At 45.3% G+C, this 16522-nt stretch overlaps 1 protein-coding gene across 1 annotated transcript in view; it reads left to right on the top strand.

The window, feature by feature from the left end:
* Window positions 1-233: 233 nt before the first annotated feature.
* Window positions 234-16522, top strand: part of LOC104072175 (coiled-coil domain-containing protein 30-like) — a gene marked incomplete at its 3' end in the record, with an annotated part of 33763 nt that continues 17474 nt past the window's right edge. The window contains exons 1-8 of the mRNA XM_009587180.1: window positions 234-398; window positions 4106-4195; window positions 5024-5189; window positions 6904-6975; window positions 8004-8119; window positions 10730-10837; window positions 11279-11379; window positions 12252-12444. Coding sequence (XP_009585475.1) covers window positions 234-398; window positions 4106-4195; window positions 5024-5189; window positions 6904-6975; window positions 8004-8119; window positions 10730-10837; window positions 11279-11379; window positions 12252-12444 — 1011 coding nt within the window. The remainder of the gene's footprint in view (window positions 399-4105; window positions 4196-5023; window positions 5190-6903; window positions 6976-8003; window positions 8120-10729; window positions 10838-11278; window positions 11380-12251; window positions 12445-16522) is intronic.

The raw sequence follows: 16522 nt of genomic DNA, 5'->3' as shown, positions 1-16522 counted from the left end.
GGGACAGTGGGAATAGGGCTGAGATAAGAACAGGGGATAGGAGGCAGAGAGGGAGGTGGGAAGCAGGAGAAGAGACTAAGTGTTTTATGAGCTGTTGGTGAGCTCCAGGGCTCTTGTGGTGGGGAATGTTTAGAGGAACTAGGACGCAGATCTGGAAGGAATCGGGCTTCACTTGTTCCTCTGCTCACAGAAAGCCTTGTCTTGCAGAAGCCCAGCTGAAGGAGGTCGAGGAGATGCTGGAACAGGAAGGCTTGTCCGAAATAGCTCACAGTAATGCCAGCGAACAGATTGCTTACTTACTGGTAGAAAGAACGACGCTGCTGGAGAAACTGGAGATCGCAGATCAGAAGTTGAATTCGCACAGCTACGTAGACAGGCTGTGTGCGGCACAGCTTCAGGTACCGCCTGCTTTAGCGGCTCACGCTGACTGAAAGCGCGCTGGGGAAAAGCTTGTCTTTGAGATATTTTTTTAAGTAAAAATATTTCTCCTGCCTATGAGGACACTGTGGATTCTTAAAGCTGAAGTTGATTTCTTTGTTAGTTTTCACCCTAGTATATTTACACTTGATTTGCTCCTGCATCTTGCATAGGGATAGCGAATAGGATTAATTTTAACAGAGCAAGTGTTGAAGAGTTTGATATAGTTGGTCTGAGGATCTTCGTTGGGTAGTAGTGATTTTCTACTAATCCAGTTTTCCTGATGATCCGATATTTAATTTCAGATGACTGAGTTCCCCTGAAAATCATTAATTTAGGGAAAAAACCTTCCCTATACTTAAGGTGAGGTTAAAACACTTCCCTTGTCTTCTAGCTGCTGAGCTAGAGGATGGAAGTTGAGCAAACCTCTACTTACAAACTGAGTTCGGTAAATAAATTTCACAGCATGACTTGATGATTGGCAGGTTAGGGAGGACCGTCCATGTCTTGATTTTTTGCTTTCTGAGGTCAAGATGAAGAACGGTGACGAATGGTGGAGGAGCAGCAGCTACTGCATGTTGGAGAGACAGTTTGTGACCAATCATCTCAGTTAGGGAGATCTCCCTCCCACCAAGGCCACTGATTTCCACCTACTCCTCAATATGGCCATTTCACAGAACTGGAACCCAGGAGCTGCTGGCTCTTGTAGTTGTTTCTCCCGCATTGCTGTGCTTGCTGGCCTCATCCATAACTTAGTTCTGACAGCAATGGCTGTCGGATGTACAGGAGCATAAAAATTGCTGCACTGGGCCAGGTCTAGAGCCTGTTTAGCCCTGCGGTATTTGTGATACAGAGCATTAAGTTTTTCTTCTTTTTCCCAATCTCCTTCTGCCACTTCAGAAGTGGCCAGGCCAGGTTTCCCTCTGGAGGGAGAGGGGTTGTTCCTGCCTGGGGACCCAGTGGGTGAGCTTAGGGGAGAAGGCTCCAGGCTGCCAGGGGGACACGAGAGGGCCAGGAGCTGCAGCCCCTGCAAAGAGCAGCCGGCCAGGATTCACAGGAAAGCTCTCCCGCAGACAGAGAGGACCGGCAGGGTTTGGTGACCTCCGAAGTTGGACTTGGCTGGAAACAACGGCCGCCTGCTGAGGCACAAGTAGGTGGAAAACTTGCAGACAGACCGTTTCGCTTCTGTCTCATCTTCTGTCACTACCTTGAACTTTCTACGGTTTTAAGTTTCTAGTTTTTCATTCTGATAAAGCTGGTTTGGAGTTGAAAAGCTTCTTGGCCTTTTTTGGGTGAGCTTGCTGGAAGAAGGAGGCTCAGCACACCCGCTGCACAGCTCGGCTTGGTTTGGGCTGTGTTGTGCTTTATTTTTGTGTTGGCCATCTGACCAGAAGCCAAATGCAAAACCTCAGAAGACAGTGGGCAAATATGTCGTGACAGTTCATCAGAAATGCTCCCCTTGCCTCCAGTGGCATGCAGTGTCTGAACCAGAGGTGCTATCGTTGTGTCTAGTGGTCCTTGATTAATTTTTCTCTTCCATGAATTTGCTTGCTTGTTAAACCCATGCAGTTTTCTTACATCCTCAGCATCTTGTAGCAAGGACTTTCACAGTTCAGTTACTGTCACATGAAGTTCCTTTGTTTCGACCTACCATCTCCTGGCTTCGTTTGACGCTCTCCAGCTCTTGTATGAAGAGGCAGTGAACAATTGCCTTTTTATCTGCCTTTTCTGTGCCACTTGGTATTTTACCGACCTCAAGAGCATCCCTTTCTGGCTGGATAGTCCTAGTCTGCCTAACTGTTCTAGGATCGGGTGTCATTCGGGATTCACTCATGGTACAGTAACACCTTCAGATGTAAATACCCATCTCGGAATCAAAGAACCTGTTTGCAGTGAGGCAGAGAAACTTCCCTGATGCGCTGTCTCCCACTCTTGGATAGAAAATGCCTCTTTGCAAATCCTGAATAATCCATCTGTGAATGCCTGTCACTTGATACAAATGTTTGCTGCATTTTTTCCTACGAAGCAGTGTAATAGAAACCCCACTATGGTTAAAAAGGGGAAGCAGAGCTGTAACCTTCCAATGAAATGCCAGTTAACCACATCTGCTACCGAGCATTTACCAGGTGTGACTGGATTTGCTCTTCCTTCAGTGCCATGGCTGAGTAAGGGAAGTAGGGCCAGGGCAAATGAAGGACGCAGATGCCTGCAAGCCTGGTGTTGAATTCAAACCTTCTTGCACGGAGCTTGTCCTTCTGAGGATGCAGCTGACTTCTCCTAGCAGTCCCCTCTCAGGACCGTTCTTTCTAATGATCCTGTAATGAACATGTTTCTGTAACAAGACTGGTCTTGAATGCTGGATAAAGAAAGAGAGAGTGTTGTTGCAGCTGGGCTGGGTGAAGGACAGAGCCAAGGCAAAGTCTTGTACATGATGTACGAGATAATATAGGCTGTCTATGTGTGAAGAACAATGTGGAGTTTACTCGAATTCCTCCTGGTACGTGGTGCCAGAGTCCCCTAGGCCTGTAACTACCTGACTTTTACCCGCTTTTCATGCAGCTGTTTAGAGGAGTGGGACTTATTAAAAGAAAATGTCTTCTTGCATGATCAAAACACATTATAAGCTTTAATGCTCCTTGTTGCTAATCAAACACAACTTCTCTGCAGTTCTTATACTGGGCACCTTTCTTCCTGTGTTTTTAAAACCAGATGAAAGACACATGTTCCAGGGAAACAGTTTCTCTAAAGCGGACTGTTTTTTCTCCCCAGATGATGTCATTGCTGTCCATGCCTGTGAACTAGAAACTGTTGATTAAGCACTGCATTGTTTGGGGTAGCATCACACTTGTTTTACAGAATCATTAGAGTCACAGCAGTGTTACAGGTTAATAGGCTAATTGCTCTTGTTACTCTGTTTACTGGAACGTGTAGCCTTTCTTATTCTCAAATGACCTGTCACGTACTTGCTTCACTCTTAGACTGGAGGTCCAGATATGTTCCTGTCTGTTACAGAAATGAATGCAGCTTTGAGCTAGACTGCTCAAGCATAATTGATTTTTTTGATGCATCCTCCCTAATGCAAAAAGCCAGAGTACAAACATACGTCTTTGTGTAGTCATCTCTAAGATATACGTGGGGAAATGCTTTCTGAGCTCTGGTAGAAGGCATGGCATGTACAAGCATGCTCACCTCTCTAGAGCCAAGATGCAAGATATTAATGACAACCAACCTTCTGAGCGTTAGCAAATCCTTGATGCTGGTTCATGTGTGCAGGCTGCAAGGGAGCAGGAATCTGTTAACTCAATAAGTGGTTCAAAAGAGAGGGACATGGGCAAGTAACCCAGTGTTACTCTGATAAAGTGAGTCAAGCATACTCAGCACCAATATATTTCTTTGGGCAAAGCTGAGCCCACAGGCTCTAAAAGGAAGATGCCAAGGAGATCACAGGTTTTTAAAAAAAAGTAGTGAACCCGCAGAGTTCCCAGTACTAGGTGAGACAACCGAGGGATTTTCACAAGGATTTGGAGTAACTCTGGTTGAAATGTTCTGTTCAAATATAAGGTATGATTACAAAACCCCTTCTAATCAAGATAAGCTGAAACAGAAAATCCTACACAGTGGTGCCGAGGGATACATGACAGCATGCTTTCTGGTGGTGTTGATTTGTTAAAATCTTTTTCTGTGCAAGGATGAGTTTGATCACATTCATCAGACATTAGAAGACAAACTCCAACAACAGCATGAATCAACGTGGCTTACTGGAGAGACAACGAATAAGGTAATACATTTGCACATTTTCTTGCTGATGACATGGCACATAGTTGAGATTTCAAGCAGTGGGTGTGTTCTTAAGCATGCTGTGAGGTTTTTTATTGTTTTTAGCTGATGGGATGTGAGCGGGCTCTGAACTTCAGGCTGTGCCACCACATCAGCCTGGTGCTACGAACGAATTAATTCCTTTTGCTGAGAGTCAGGGTTAACATCTTATCAGCTTTGGGTCAGGGCTGGCTTGTAAGCACTCATGTGCCTTTAACGGTAGCCACAAAGAAATGTCGTTGGAGATGAGTGGACCAAAGTTCAGGGGGTGAGAAATATCAGCTTTTTATATCAGCTGAAATGACTTTTCTGCAGAATCACAGGTCAGTGGGAGCAGTCTCCGGCTCCTGCACTCTAGCAGTGGAAGAGGAGGTTATCAGTGCCAGGCTGGCTTGGGGCTAGCTCTCACAACGGCCATGGGACCACAAACATGCAGAATTGACTTGTCCTTGGAGCAAACTCTCACAGGGTGTGGTGGAGCCCTCTGCTTGGAAAACCTCATATATTATGTGTTTGGAAATGCATCGTAATTAATGGCGTTGTCTCAGGGAGGGAAACTGGGAAACAGCCACACCATGCTGTTCAACACCTGTGTTTTTGCATGTGTCCATGGTGAAGAGGGTTATCCACTGCGTGTCGGTCTCCTGCCCCTGCAGTGGCTTCCCCGAGCTCACCTGCTTTCTTTTTGTGTTGCCACCCTTGTTCTGGCAGGTCAGGAGCCGTGCAGAGGGGGGACCTGCCTTGGTCACATCACCGGGAGGGTTATCTCGTTTCCGTTGGAGCATTAGCCCTTGTGTTTCAGTCCTACAGGGAAGAGCTGGAGAGGGAACAAGCATCACGTGCAAAAGTTGAACGAGATCTGGATGAGGCCACACAGAGGCTGATGATGGCCCAGGAGGAGATCCGGAGGTTGACAGATGAGTTGGATGCACAAAGAAAGGAGCAGAGCAAAATAGGTAAGCACTTCTCTTGTGGCCACTCCTAATTACTGGCCTGCGCTTAGCCCACCCCTGGTTAGTATAAGCCTTGGACTTCTCACCCAGGGGAGTTGGAGGCAGGCTGTCCTGTGTCCTCTCTGCTTGTAATGTGGAAAAATCGGTGTCAGATGTTAGCCTGGTACTAAGGAAATCTGAATGCAGTTGTTAATAGTCACAAATCAATTAATTCTGAGAGTGGGGAAAGCTGAGACATGGGGTTATCTGATCCATGATTACAGCAGCAGGGTCTTGACTGACTTCCTCTCCCTGGCTCATATACAGGGAGAAATTCATGCCCTAGGAGGGGATGGAGAGGAAATGACGACTTGGTCAGAGCAGCTAAAATACCATGTACACAGTGCTAGCACAGCTGCACCACTCGTCTCTACGTTCTTCAGATGCTGCCTTGTTAGGAGCTGTTAACAAGTGCTCATAACCAGAGCTTATCAGCAGTCTTGAAGTGACTGGTTAGATTCTTATCACTGCTAATATTTGCTTAACCACTTTATTGAAATAACTGTTGTTGACCAACCCTTAAGTATTAGATTTTTTTTTTTAAATACTGACTGTAAAAATAAACAGTTTTCTGGAGGGAAATCAGACTACTTGATAAAACTCTTATTGGAGTGGCCCCTAAAGCCAGGTGCTTCACTGCTACCTCTTACAGGAGATTTCCTGAGTAAAAACACTCGTTTCTGGATGCCTTTTCTCTGCGTTACTTACGTTGTCCCAAAATCTGTGATGCGAAATGTCAATGGAGAACAGCAAAATGTGATGAGATAACAGTTCCTGCCCCGTGTGCCTTTGCAGAGACTGACTCACTTAAGGAGACTGGTACCACCTGGGTAGGGTTTATGTGTGAATCGCAGGTCCTGATGCTGACCTTGCAGCTCACGCGCAACACTCGGACCTAGCTAAACCTTCTAGCCAGCCTCTGAAACCATTGTTTACAGCCTTTTAATCAAAGGCAGGGAAATGAGCACTCTGCGGGCATCTGCTTTGTGTATCGATTGATACACATGCGTCCCTGGGGATGGATTGAGCGTGGTGTTGCAGCCTCCAAACAGTACTGCTTCTCCAGATCACGGATGGGCTGCAGCGTGCAACTCCTCTCAGTGGACCGTAGCCTGCGTGGGGAAATCTGTCTTTTATAATCTTCTTAAATATCAAATTAATATAAGGCTTTCCAAACTGTGAGTAAGGGTTTAATGCTTGTTATATCTGTGTGGTTTATTATGCTGCAAGTATTAGTATGCAAAATTAGTGTTATAACATCTTAGCGGCTTCCCCGATGGATGTATATCTGCATGCCTTCTCCTCTCGACGAGGTTCAGAGCCAACTGTTCTCTAAATGAATTGATTTTCTAATAAAAACCTAAAATGAAATCTCTGATCTTTAGTAAAACTCTGCTTAGTGTATTTTGGTTCAATGATAACTTGCAGCTGCTTGCTTGCATTGAAGAGAAAATACAAGATTGCTCCTGGCCAGTTTGTAGCCCAGTTATTGGGTCTTTGGTGATGGTGATTAGAGATTTTAGATTGTGTGCCTAGCTGTTTGCTGCTTTAATTTTGTTCTTCAGTTTTCCTTCAACTCTGTATTCAACAAAGCGCATTAAAAATGTTGCAGAGTTTTGTGGTCAGAAGCATACAAATGGACTGCCACAGCAAAACTGTCTCTTTAATGTCCTTGTAGAATCGGCCTCGTCGTCAGCCCTGCAAGCACCTGAGAGCCCGGAGGAAGGGGTGGAAGAATGGAGAGAGAGTGGTAAGTCATGCTATTTACAAGCAGAGAAGATCCGGAATTTTATCAAGGCTTTCTGTAGTGGTAAATAGGCTTTTCAGCAAAATAAACATTTTGGTAGAAGGTGTGTTCCTTGCCTTTTATTTTAAATTACAAAACTGAAAATCCAATATAAAAAATCCAGTATCAAAATCCTTGTTTGAAATTGGGGTTTGGGGTTGTGGTTTTTTTTTTTTTGCCAGATTGGGACCAAGAAAAAAGATGTTTTTATTTTTGCCTGAATAAAAGTCAAATTTAGGCTGAAATTTCCTGTGCCCAGCATTAAGCTGAAAAGGGAGAAATCTTTGTGCACCTTTTTTGTAAGGAAAACTGTCTTCTCACTAGTTTTACTTAGGATTAGGTGACCAGTGTATATACGGACACATTTCTGTCAGTCTGCTCCTAATACAAACATCTTTTCCTATTTCTTGCACTTGAAATACTAGATAGTCTGCATTAATTGGTGTGATGGTTGCATATGTTTATTGATTCAGGCTTGAAGGGTTGGTATGCAACCATAATTTTTACTGTACCGGCCATTTCATAAACATTAATGCTAGCACAACACTGATATGTTAAATGTGATTGTGTTTCTGCTTGCAGCAAATTATGAATTTTATGGTGTAAATAAGAAATACAGCTGCATTAGTTTTTCAAAGCTTACCCTAGTTGTTTGTGAAACTTGTACCTAAATATCTGAGGGGAAGCACTTTCCATGATCTAGAGGTAAACTGAATCCCTGGAATAACTATGGAGAGACTGCTGTGCTCCTATAATGAACATAGCACTGCTATTGAACCTGGATCTCCAGAAACATAAACCTCTACTATGCGAGTAAGAGAACATGTACCCATATGCACGGGGAACTCCCCTCTGTGCTGTTGCACACATACACCTGTGCATAAGGGCAATGCAATTTCAGAAATCTTATGCATGTGACAGCCCCCCTCTGAGCTTGGTGGAGGTCAAGAGCCAAGCCGGTTTTGGTGACCAGATTTTTCTGTCCTGTACAGACAGGACTGAGCTACAGAAGGCCATGGAGCACAACAGCAGACTGGACAAGGAAATTCTGGCGCTGCGAGCACGGGTCCAAACGCTCGACTTGGAAAGAAAAGCGTTCCTCGATCTGGTGAGTACCCATCTCCTGCTGCTGGATCTCCTGGTCTGCCGTGGCACCAGCGAGCCTCTGCGTAGGCTGGGCTGGCTCCTGACATTCAGCCCTACTCCTTAACCTGCCCTGCCTCTCTATTTCCCCTCTCTTTTCTATAGTGAGTCTTTCTAGAGCTGCGGTTCTGATGTTTCATGGCTCATGGCGTAATAAACTTCGGGAAACAGACAGAATAAATAACTAAAGAGTGTTTTAAAGCAGCTGCTGTTACTGCAGCCCTGAAAAAAATTCAGCTCTCATAGCATGCTTCAGTGCAGGAGGAGTTTGATACTTCACCAAATACAGAGGGGGCTGCGCATGCTCAAACTGAGTATGTGCTTTAGGGCTGGCAGCACAGAGCCCTGAAATACGTGTTTTCCTGTGCCCTGTGTGCAGGATCAGCTTGATGCTTTCTGTTACTAGTCAATGTTTGCACAAAATCAAGTGGGCAAATAGAGTAAGCAACATTTCTACCTTTTCTTGGGGACTGTGACAGTGAGTAAGTTTAATCTAAAACCCAATACCAGCTATTTTTTAAACAATTTTAAATTTCTGCTCATGTTTTGATACCTCTCAGCCTCTTTGGCTTTTTAATGTGGCTACGTTGATTTGCTCGATAGAAGATAAACTTATTCCTTTTCATTTTGTGTGTGCTTTCTTAAGTGAACGCCATTACTATTAGTTTAATGTTTGACGTAATAAATTTAGGATTCTCTAAATCCAATAATCTTTATCAACAAGATGGTTCCTTACTGAGATTGCCAATAGTGATTTAATATAACAGTCTGTTTCCCATTAAAATGTGTCATTTGGCACAAATTCTGTTTCTGTTCTTAACACTCAAACTCTTTATATCAGTCCTTCAGCAGCCTATAATTGGTTGCCAGCAGTCTATAATTACTTATGCCATCCCAGCACAGATAGCTCAGCAGCTGTCTTGGGGGTCTCTTGGATTAAAACGAGTATTTTTAAATTAATATAAGTATCTCTGAGAATACCATGCCCATCTCTTTACAATAATATCGAAGACTTACTTTCTTGAATATAATTTATTCACATTTGAGGATTTAAAAATTTTAGTATGTAGTTCTGTTCCTTGCATTTAAAAAAGTTGCTGGTTTTTCCTTAGAATAGCGTCTAAGCGTATCTGTAATCTCAAGCCTTGGATTTACGGGACAGTCTGTTCTGGGTCTGCAGGTCTAGGTCTATTATTTAGTTCATATTCTTCGATTTACTTTTTTTTAATTCCAAATAACATTTTCTTTGCTTTAGGACATTGCTTCTTTCAGTCACTATGTATACATACACACGTGTGTGTGTGTGTGTATTTTCTTTTTTTTAAAATATGTATAAAAAATAAATATATATACACAAAAAATATACAGATACATGTAAGGCATTGTTTTCTCTGTACAGAAAAAAAATGTAGCCAGACTGAGATCACTTCCAAGCAACCACATTGTTAAGTTAAAAGCAAATTACCTTTATTCCTTAGGAATGAGGTATAAGTGTTAGCATAGAAGTTAGAAAACCATGATTTTTCATTTGTAGAAGCTGAAAGCGTACTTTATTATGAGCCACAGGAGTTCTGCATCCTGAAGTCTTTTTTTCTGCCTGTGAGTTATGAACAGCCGGGTGAGGAGCAGGCTGGCCAGTTGGCTCTGGTTTGGTGGTCTGTGGGACACTGACCTCGTCCCGCTGTGTGCTGCACCAGTTGGAGTATTGAGCCTTAACCGTGCAGGGTCCGGTGTCTGTGGCATAAGTCCCCATGAGTGGGCTCTGCAGGTGCTTGTGGGTGTGGATGGAGGCATAGCACGAGGCTGAAGAAAGGAAAAATGCGTGCTGAGAAAGTGGTGTGCGAAAGCTTTGCAACGGCTGATAGCTCCAGAGAGTAGCAGTGCTGTTAAATCTGCAAAAAGTGCTAAACCTGGGACACCGGTGGTCCGCTGAACCTGTGCAAGGTCCCTGGCATCGACTGCGTGAGGCTCAGGTGGCATCTGCCTGTGCTGCTGGGCACACTGGAAGAGTACAGGATTATATCTGCATCTGGTGAAGGTGAGCACTCTCTGCAGGACTTCACGAACACCCATCCAGAAGCCACTGCAGTACGATCCTGCACTTCCCAGTAAATGGCTGGGTTTGGCCTCCCAGCTGTTGCTCCAACCGGTAGCCAAGAGTGAGTGTGCGTGTGAGTAAGTGACTGTGCGATGTGAGCTGTTACCTGCTAATAATATTATATTGATCCTATCGATAACAGCAAAGACCAAAAGGTGTCCTCGGAAATAGTGGTTGTCATCTGCCTACCCCTCTGCACTCAATCCCGTTCAGTAAAAGGGAATGTACAACATGCATGATCAGTAATTGAAATAAAAGAAGAAAAATCGCTTACCCTTTAACTGCTCTTTACCTCTCTAAATAGTCTGAGGCCACCCAGTTGGAGCAGCCACATGATCTCAACCAGTCCCTCAAGCTGAGTGGTTAATATTAATAGATCTGCAGTTTACCTACAGCAAATTTGAGGGGAATATTAATTCTCCAAGACAGCAAGATGATTGTTCACCAAAAATAAAAGCGAGTGTTTTCCTTTTGGAGGTTGAACAACTGAAAGAAGAGATCTGCGAGTATCAGAAGAGTGAGAAGCAAGGACTTCCATTGCCTGTGCCAACCGAGACCGAAGAAGTCGCGGCGTCCTCGCTGCAGGTATTTTCAAGGGCTTTTTGTTTGCTGTTCTAGAAAGCAAATTAAGCAAATAGGCCCCCCTCTGCATTTCAGCCCCATGCCATAAATGAAGACGCATGGCTTGTAGCACAGAAATGCTTGTGTTTTCCTTTCTACGTATGTGTGAGTGCATCCTGTGCAGGTGTGGTGTAGGATTTATGCTGGGCGTAACAAATACAGTAATGTGCAGAGCGTATCTGTTGGCATAAGCTAATACCCACAGTGCCTTTGTATTATTATAGGTCTTGGGGGATTTTGCTCCTATGGCCAGGGGATTATTTAATGCAGATAGATGTAGCAGATGTAGCTCATGTTTTCTAGCTCTCCCGTTCATTTATGAGACTTGGGTAGCTTTGGAATCATGTTGTGCTAAGATTTCAGTCTTAATTATGTGCTAACTTTTCATTTTCTCTTCAGTCACAGGGCACAAAGGATGAAGGGAGGGTTGAAGCAGACCACGTTTCAGGCAAAGTTGGCTCAGATAAAGAAGACAGATATCAGAGTAGTGAAACACTTCATAAAAGGTAAGGAATCTAGAAATCCTTCTTCACCTGTTGTATTTTCACAGTGGTTATCTGGCGCTCTGGTTGCTGGTATTCTGCCTTGCAGAGTGCATTTAAGTATTGGGTTCTTTAGAATATTCTTGGGTAACAGCTTTGTTCCTCTGCTACCAAATCAGAGTTTGGAGGTAATGCAGTCCTGAGTGGGTCTGTAGCCCTTGGTATCAAGAATGCGGGCTGTTTCCTGGTACTTTCTCCAGTTTGTTGCTTTTCTAAAAGAACAGGGTTGGGCTTTTGTGGCTCTCTGCAGACAGAAGTGTTGTTTTCAAAATGGTTTTGCTGCTGGGAAGATTTCTCTGGATTTGGTTCCTGTCCAGGGGTGTACCAAGACAGCTTGTCTTTCAGACTTAAGTATGTAAACTGGGATTTTTAAGGGAAGTCAAAGCTTCATTCTCCTGTGGCTTGTTCAGGAAGCTGCTGCTGCTGCTGAGCCTCTTCTGGCAGGTTCAAGGAGGAAAGGGGGTCTGATCCCATCCCTCTGTCTCTTTTTTTTTTTTTTTCTCTTCTCTTCAAATGCCCAAGCCTGTTCCTCCACCTCAAGCAGTTGAATTTGCCATTGCCTCTCTGCTGTTAGCATCATTGTGCCTGACCAGCTTTCTCCCCAGACCTTTATCATTACTTGTGTAGAGCCCATCGCCAATAATTCCCATGCATCGCCACGTAAATAAGAGCAGGCACAGGTCATGCTGGATGCGAGACTTGAAATTAGCAGGACAGAAATATTCCATCGTGAGAAACACATTGGCTCTTCCTCCCCAGTGATAAGCGGTTTGGATGTGTGTCAATGTGTTTACATAGCAGTTCTAGCCCTGGTGATGTCGGTCTTTGGTGCGTAGGTGCCGAGAGGTGATTGAAAACATTGAGGGCAGGAATTCACAGCTCCTTCACAAGCTGCAAAAACTGGAGCAGGAGCACGAGGATTTGGTTGAGCGCAATGAAGAGCTGGAATCAATTCTGGGAGAGACACAGATCCAAACCAAGCAGGAGAAGGAACAATTTGAGAGCGAGGTGGAGGGACTTCACCGGAAAGTAAGTAAGGAATGGAAGAAATATGGTTTGGTTTTGTTTAATTCTAGCTGCTTTTCTCTCTGCATATTGATTAGTAAAATAAAATGATGTTTGACCTAAACTTGCATGCTGCTTTGTTTAGTTTGACAAGAAATGCAACTAGCAAAATCTGCCAGTTTCAGAAAAGAGGGGAAAAGAAGGAAAAACAAAATTCCAGCAGTGAGTAAATGATGCTTGCTTGGAGGTGCAGATTCCCCCAGTGTCACAGCAGCACTGTCTTTTCCAGCTTCTGTACCCCTCGGTGCTTGGGCAAGCAGAGTTAACTAGCTAACTTACCTCCTGCGTCCACAGGAGTGAGATCAGGCAACACTCCTGTCCTATACAGCCTTTCTGTACGTGTGGGCTGTGCATCCTTCAGTTTCTTGGCTGAGCTGAAGCAAAGCCTTTTTGTTTCAAATTCAAGTTGCATCTTTTTTTTCTGGAGCTATTTCTTCTGAACATTTTGCAGCTTAGAAGCTCTTATTTCCCCTGCGAGGCTGTCCTAGATGGCATCAGTGGTCCTGACAGACTTCAGCATCTGTCTCCTGCAGGAACTGCTTTTCCACTTGGACAGTGGTTTCTTCTGCCTGCAGTTCCTGGTAAAGAGCAAGTTCCAGGAAGCCCCAAGTCCTCTTGAGGCTCAGAAGAGAGGCAAGAGGTTTTCCTGAAGCCCATGAGTTGTCCCTTAACCTGGCACCCATGATAGAAGTCCAGGCTTTGACTTGAATCCCTAACCCCTCTCCAGACCTGTCCAATGGTCAGTGTGGGACACTGATGCTCCTTGATGCCAGGAAGGGTCACCAGTTAAGCATGTTGATGACAAAAGATTGCACTTTTGGCTTTTCCCCAAGCACAGCATCTTGAAGACCTGTCAGCCCGTGTGGCAAACACTGAGGCACTTCTGGGTGTGGGGGGCCAGGATCTGCACTGCCTGGGGACATCCCTGTTGAAAATAACAAATTTGAGGGGACAGTGAGTTTCTCTCACCACCTGCTATCTCTTGCTGTAGCTGAATGGGACAGGCATGGCTGGATACATCTTTTTGAAGAGCTGTGATAAGCTGATGGATCTGGAGAAGCTCTGCTCAATCTTGATCGAGATGTGATCTCACCAGTCTTTTTCTCCTGTGCCCTACTCAATTTTGGGCACCCTCAACCCAGGACAATCTGGATTTTTCCCTGTTAATAGGACAAGACCATTCAGATCATCCTTTGACTTTAGGAGGTTGATAGAAAGTCTTTGTTATTTCTGCTCATTTGCATGTGACAGAAAACCTCTGGGAAATTGCAGAGGTGAAGCACCATGTTGATTATCTGGTTTACCAGAACCATGGCAACATTAGAGGTCTCCTTGCAACACCTGCAGAGCCATCTCCATCCATGTTTTGAGCAAGGATTAAGTTATTGCTAAAGCTTCTCAGCCTGATGCTGCCTTTGTCAGAGTGGTCTTTAGTCTCGATTTACTGGATGAACTCTCCATCCCTCTGGAGCTAGCTCCGTGAGGAGCACTTGCGCTTTCTGACTGGTTTGTGACTGCTTGCCCCCAGGGAAAATACTGTCTGCAGCATCACTACCGGGGTATGTATCCCTTACAGACAGGGCAGGTGAAGAATTTATAGCCAGAGAGAACAGAGGAAGCCAGAAGTTGGTCTTGCTAGATGGGTAGCTGGGCTTTTCCCCCAAAAGGCTGGCTGAGGAAGTCTTTTCCTTTGGCTGAAGTCCTGCTGCCTGGCCAAAAGCTCTTCCTTCCTTGGGCTGAGTTGCCCTCTCCCCTCTGTCAGTGGTTAAGAGATGCTGTCTGTAGTGATCATGGTCCTGGATCGCCAGGCAGCAGGACCAGTCTGTAGAAGACCTTGGATTTCTGAGGTGAGGAGGAAGGGCACGCACAGATTTTCAGTCAGGAGTGAGCAGTGCTCGGACATGACCATACGCTTGCTGTTATGTTAAAACATGATGTAGGAGACAGTACAAGTGTGAAGGCATATCCCGTGTGAATGCTGAAGTAGCCACACGCCTCCAAGATGAATTGTTCAAAGGAAGAAAAGATGAAATTACTTGTCAGTAGCCTCTGGCTGTGAGAGAAATGTCTCTAAATACAGTGAAACAGACTGAAGGCATGTTCAAATATCTTAATGAAGGATGCCAGCAGACATCATGTTTCTAAGCGTGTAGCTGAGGAGCCAAGGGCAGCCTCTCTGGGAACGGGAAAAGGTCTGTCCACCATGACTGTGCTTTTGTTTAAATCAGGGTTTGTTCAGTACACGCTAAAATGTTTCCCACTTTCTCACTAAAGTAGAATAAACACAGTCCTCCACAAATCAAACAAGATGCATTTCCAGTTTGGAGAAATCCCTTCTTTGCTCAGTGCATTGTTAAACAGATCCCTGGGAACCCTGCTTTGGGGGACACAGGGTGAACGCAGTGGGGAGCACCGAGTAGCCAAGGAGATGGCAAGGCATTTCAGCTGGCATGAGCTTGGCAGCCGCTGTAGCTGAAAAAGAGACAGAAAAGAGGCTTGCAGGGCAGCGGAGGAGAGACAGGCAGATTGTGGAATGGAAGAGGAGGTGGGTTAAACCTCAGCTAAATCCAGTGTCTGCTCAGATGGAGGGCTGCAGAGCTGCACCTTCATCTCCAAGGGGCTTTTGGGTGCCTTGGAGGTAATGAGGGAAGAACTGCACAAAGGCAGGTGCACCGGAGCCTGGAGAAAGCAGCGCTGCTGGGTGTTTGCCAGGCTGCCCCATGTGAGAAGGACTTGGAGGTCTTTTCTGTTTTGGCACGCCTACAAAAATCTTGGCTGATTAGGCCACTGACTTGGAACGAGGACGCCAGAATACAATGTGAGTATTGTTCTGCCGTTGGCACGGGACTTACGTGCGCAACTTAAATGCTTAGAAGTTAGCGGCTTGGAGGAAAAATAAGCAAAATGATGGAAATGCATAGCTGGGTATCAACTTCGTGACCAAAGGTTGGCTCGGGGGTGGGAGGAGGAGGTTTATTGTGCTTTTGAGATCTCTTCCACAGCTCTAATGTCCTGTTGAACTCCAAACTATCATCTAGTCATGCAAGAGGAGGGGGTGCATTGCCCTCAAGCTCTTCTGTAAGAGGCCTGGGTGTTTCACCCCACCGATTTCCTTTTAACGCCTAGGTTGGGTAACATCATCTGTCTTAAAAAACAGTATCACAGCAGCTTTACTCTGTTAGAGGTCATTCCCTGCTGGGAGCTTCAAGAGAGCCACCTTGTGCCTGAAGCCTGTCAGTGGAAGCAAAGCTCCTGGGCTTTGACATGCTGCTTTGTAATCACTTTAAATGGACTGGGATTGGCAGAGACTTGGCACTTCTTTGGCTTTGACTTCCCATTGGAAAGGAATGAAAAATGATCTCTGAATAAGTGCAAAGAAAGGAGCGTGAGAAAGGTGTAGGGCATCCTATATGCTTCACCATACACTCGTCTGTATGAGTGGGGCGATGGATGTTGCTTGTGTGGGTACGGTGTATGCTGTGTACAGATTTCATCTGCAGCTGGACTTCATCTCCTTCCAGCATCCCCGCTCACTCTGCAGCCTCGTACCATGAAAGCCCAGCTCGGGCAGTTGGGGAGGCCAGCTTGGTGGTTTAGAAATAAGAAAACCATCACAAACTTTCTTCTGAGCTTAAGGAGCTGAAAGGAAAAGCTGCCGAGTGCCGTGCTGGCTGGCAGTGGAGCAGAGCTGGGCTGTGAGTGCCAGGACTTGGATTTTGCAAAAAGGTCTGCAGGAACCATAATCAGGAGGAGAAGCTGGACTGCTCCTACCTCCTTTAAGCCCTTTAAAACTGCAGGACTAATAATCGTTCCCACAAGATCTCCCACAAGGGTAGACCCCTCAGGGGTGTGTGTGCAAATGTGGAGTGAGCACTCATCCAGACAAACTCTTGCTTGCCAGGAGAAGCACAGAGGTCGGTGTTTTGCTGGCTCAAGTCGAGAGTCCTTAGAGCCTTGCAGGAGGGAGTTACAACCTCCTTTGGGCCCAGGACAAGTCCTGGTGGACCAGGTCCAACATCTGCTTGGATGAGATCAGCTGTGG

Source organism: Fulmarus glacialis, unplaced genomic scaffold (assembly GCF_000690835.1).
Source record: "Fulmarus glacialis isolate BGI_N327 unplaced genomic scaffold, ASM69083v1 scaffold30421, whole genome shotgun sequence".
NCBI classification, from domain to species: domain Eukaryota; kingdom Metazoa; phylum Chordata; class Aves; order Procellariiformes; family Procellariidae; genus Fulmarus; species Fulmarus glacialis.
This window is presented reverse-complemented; position numbering and strand designations above follow the sequence as displayed.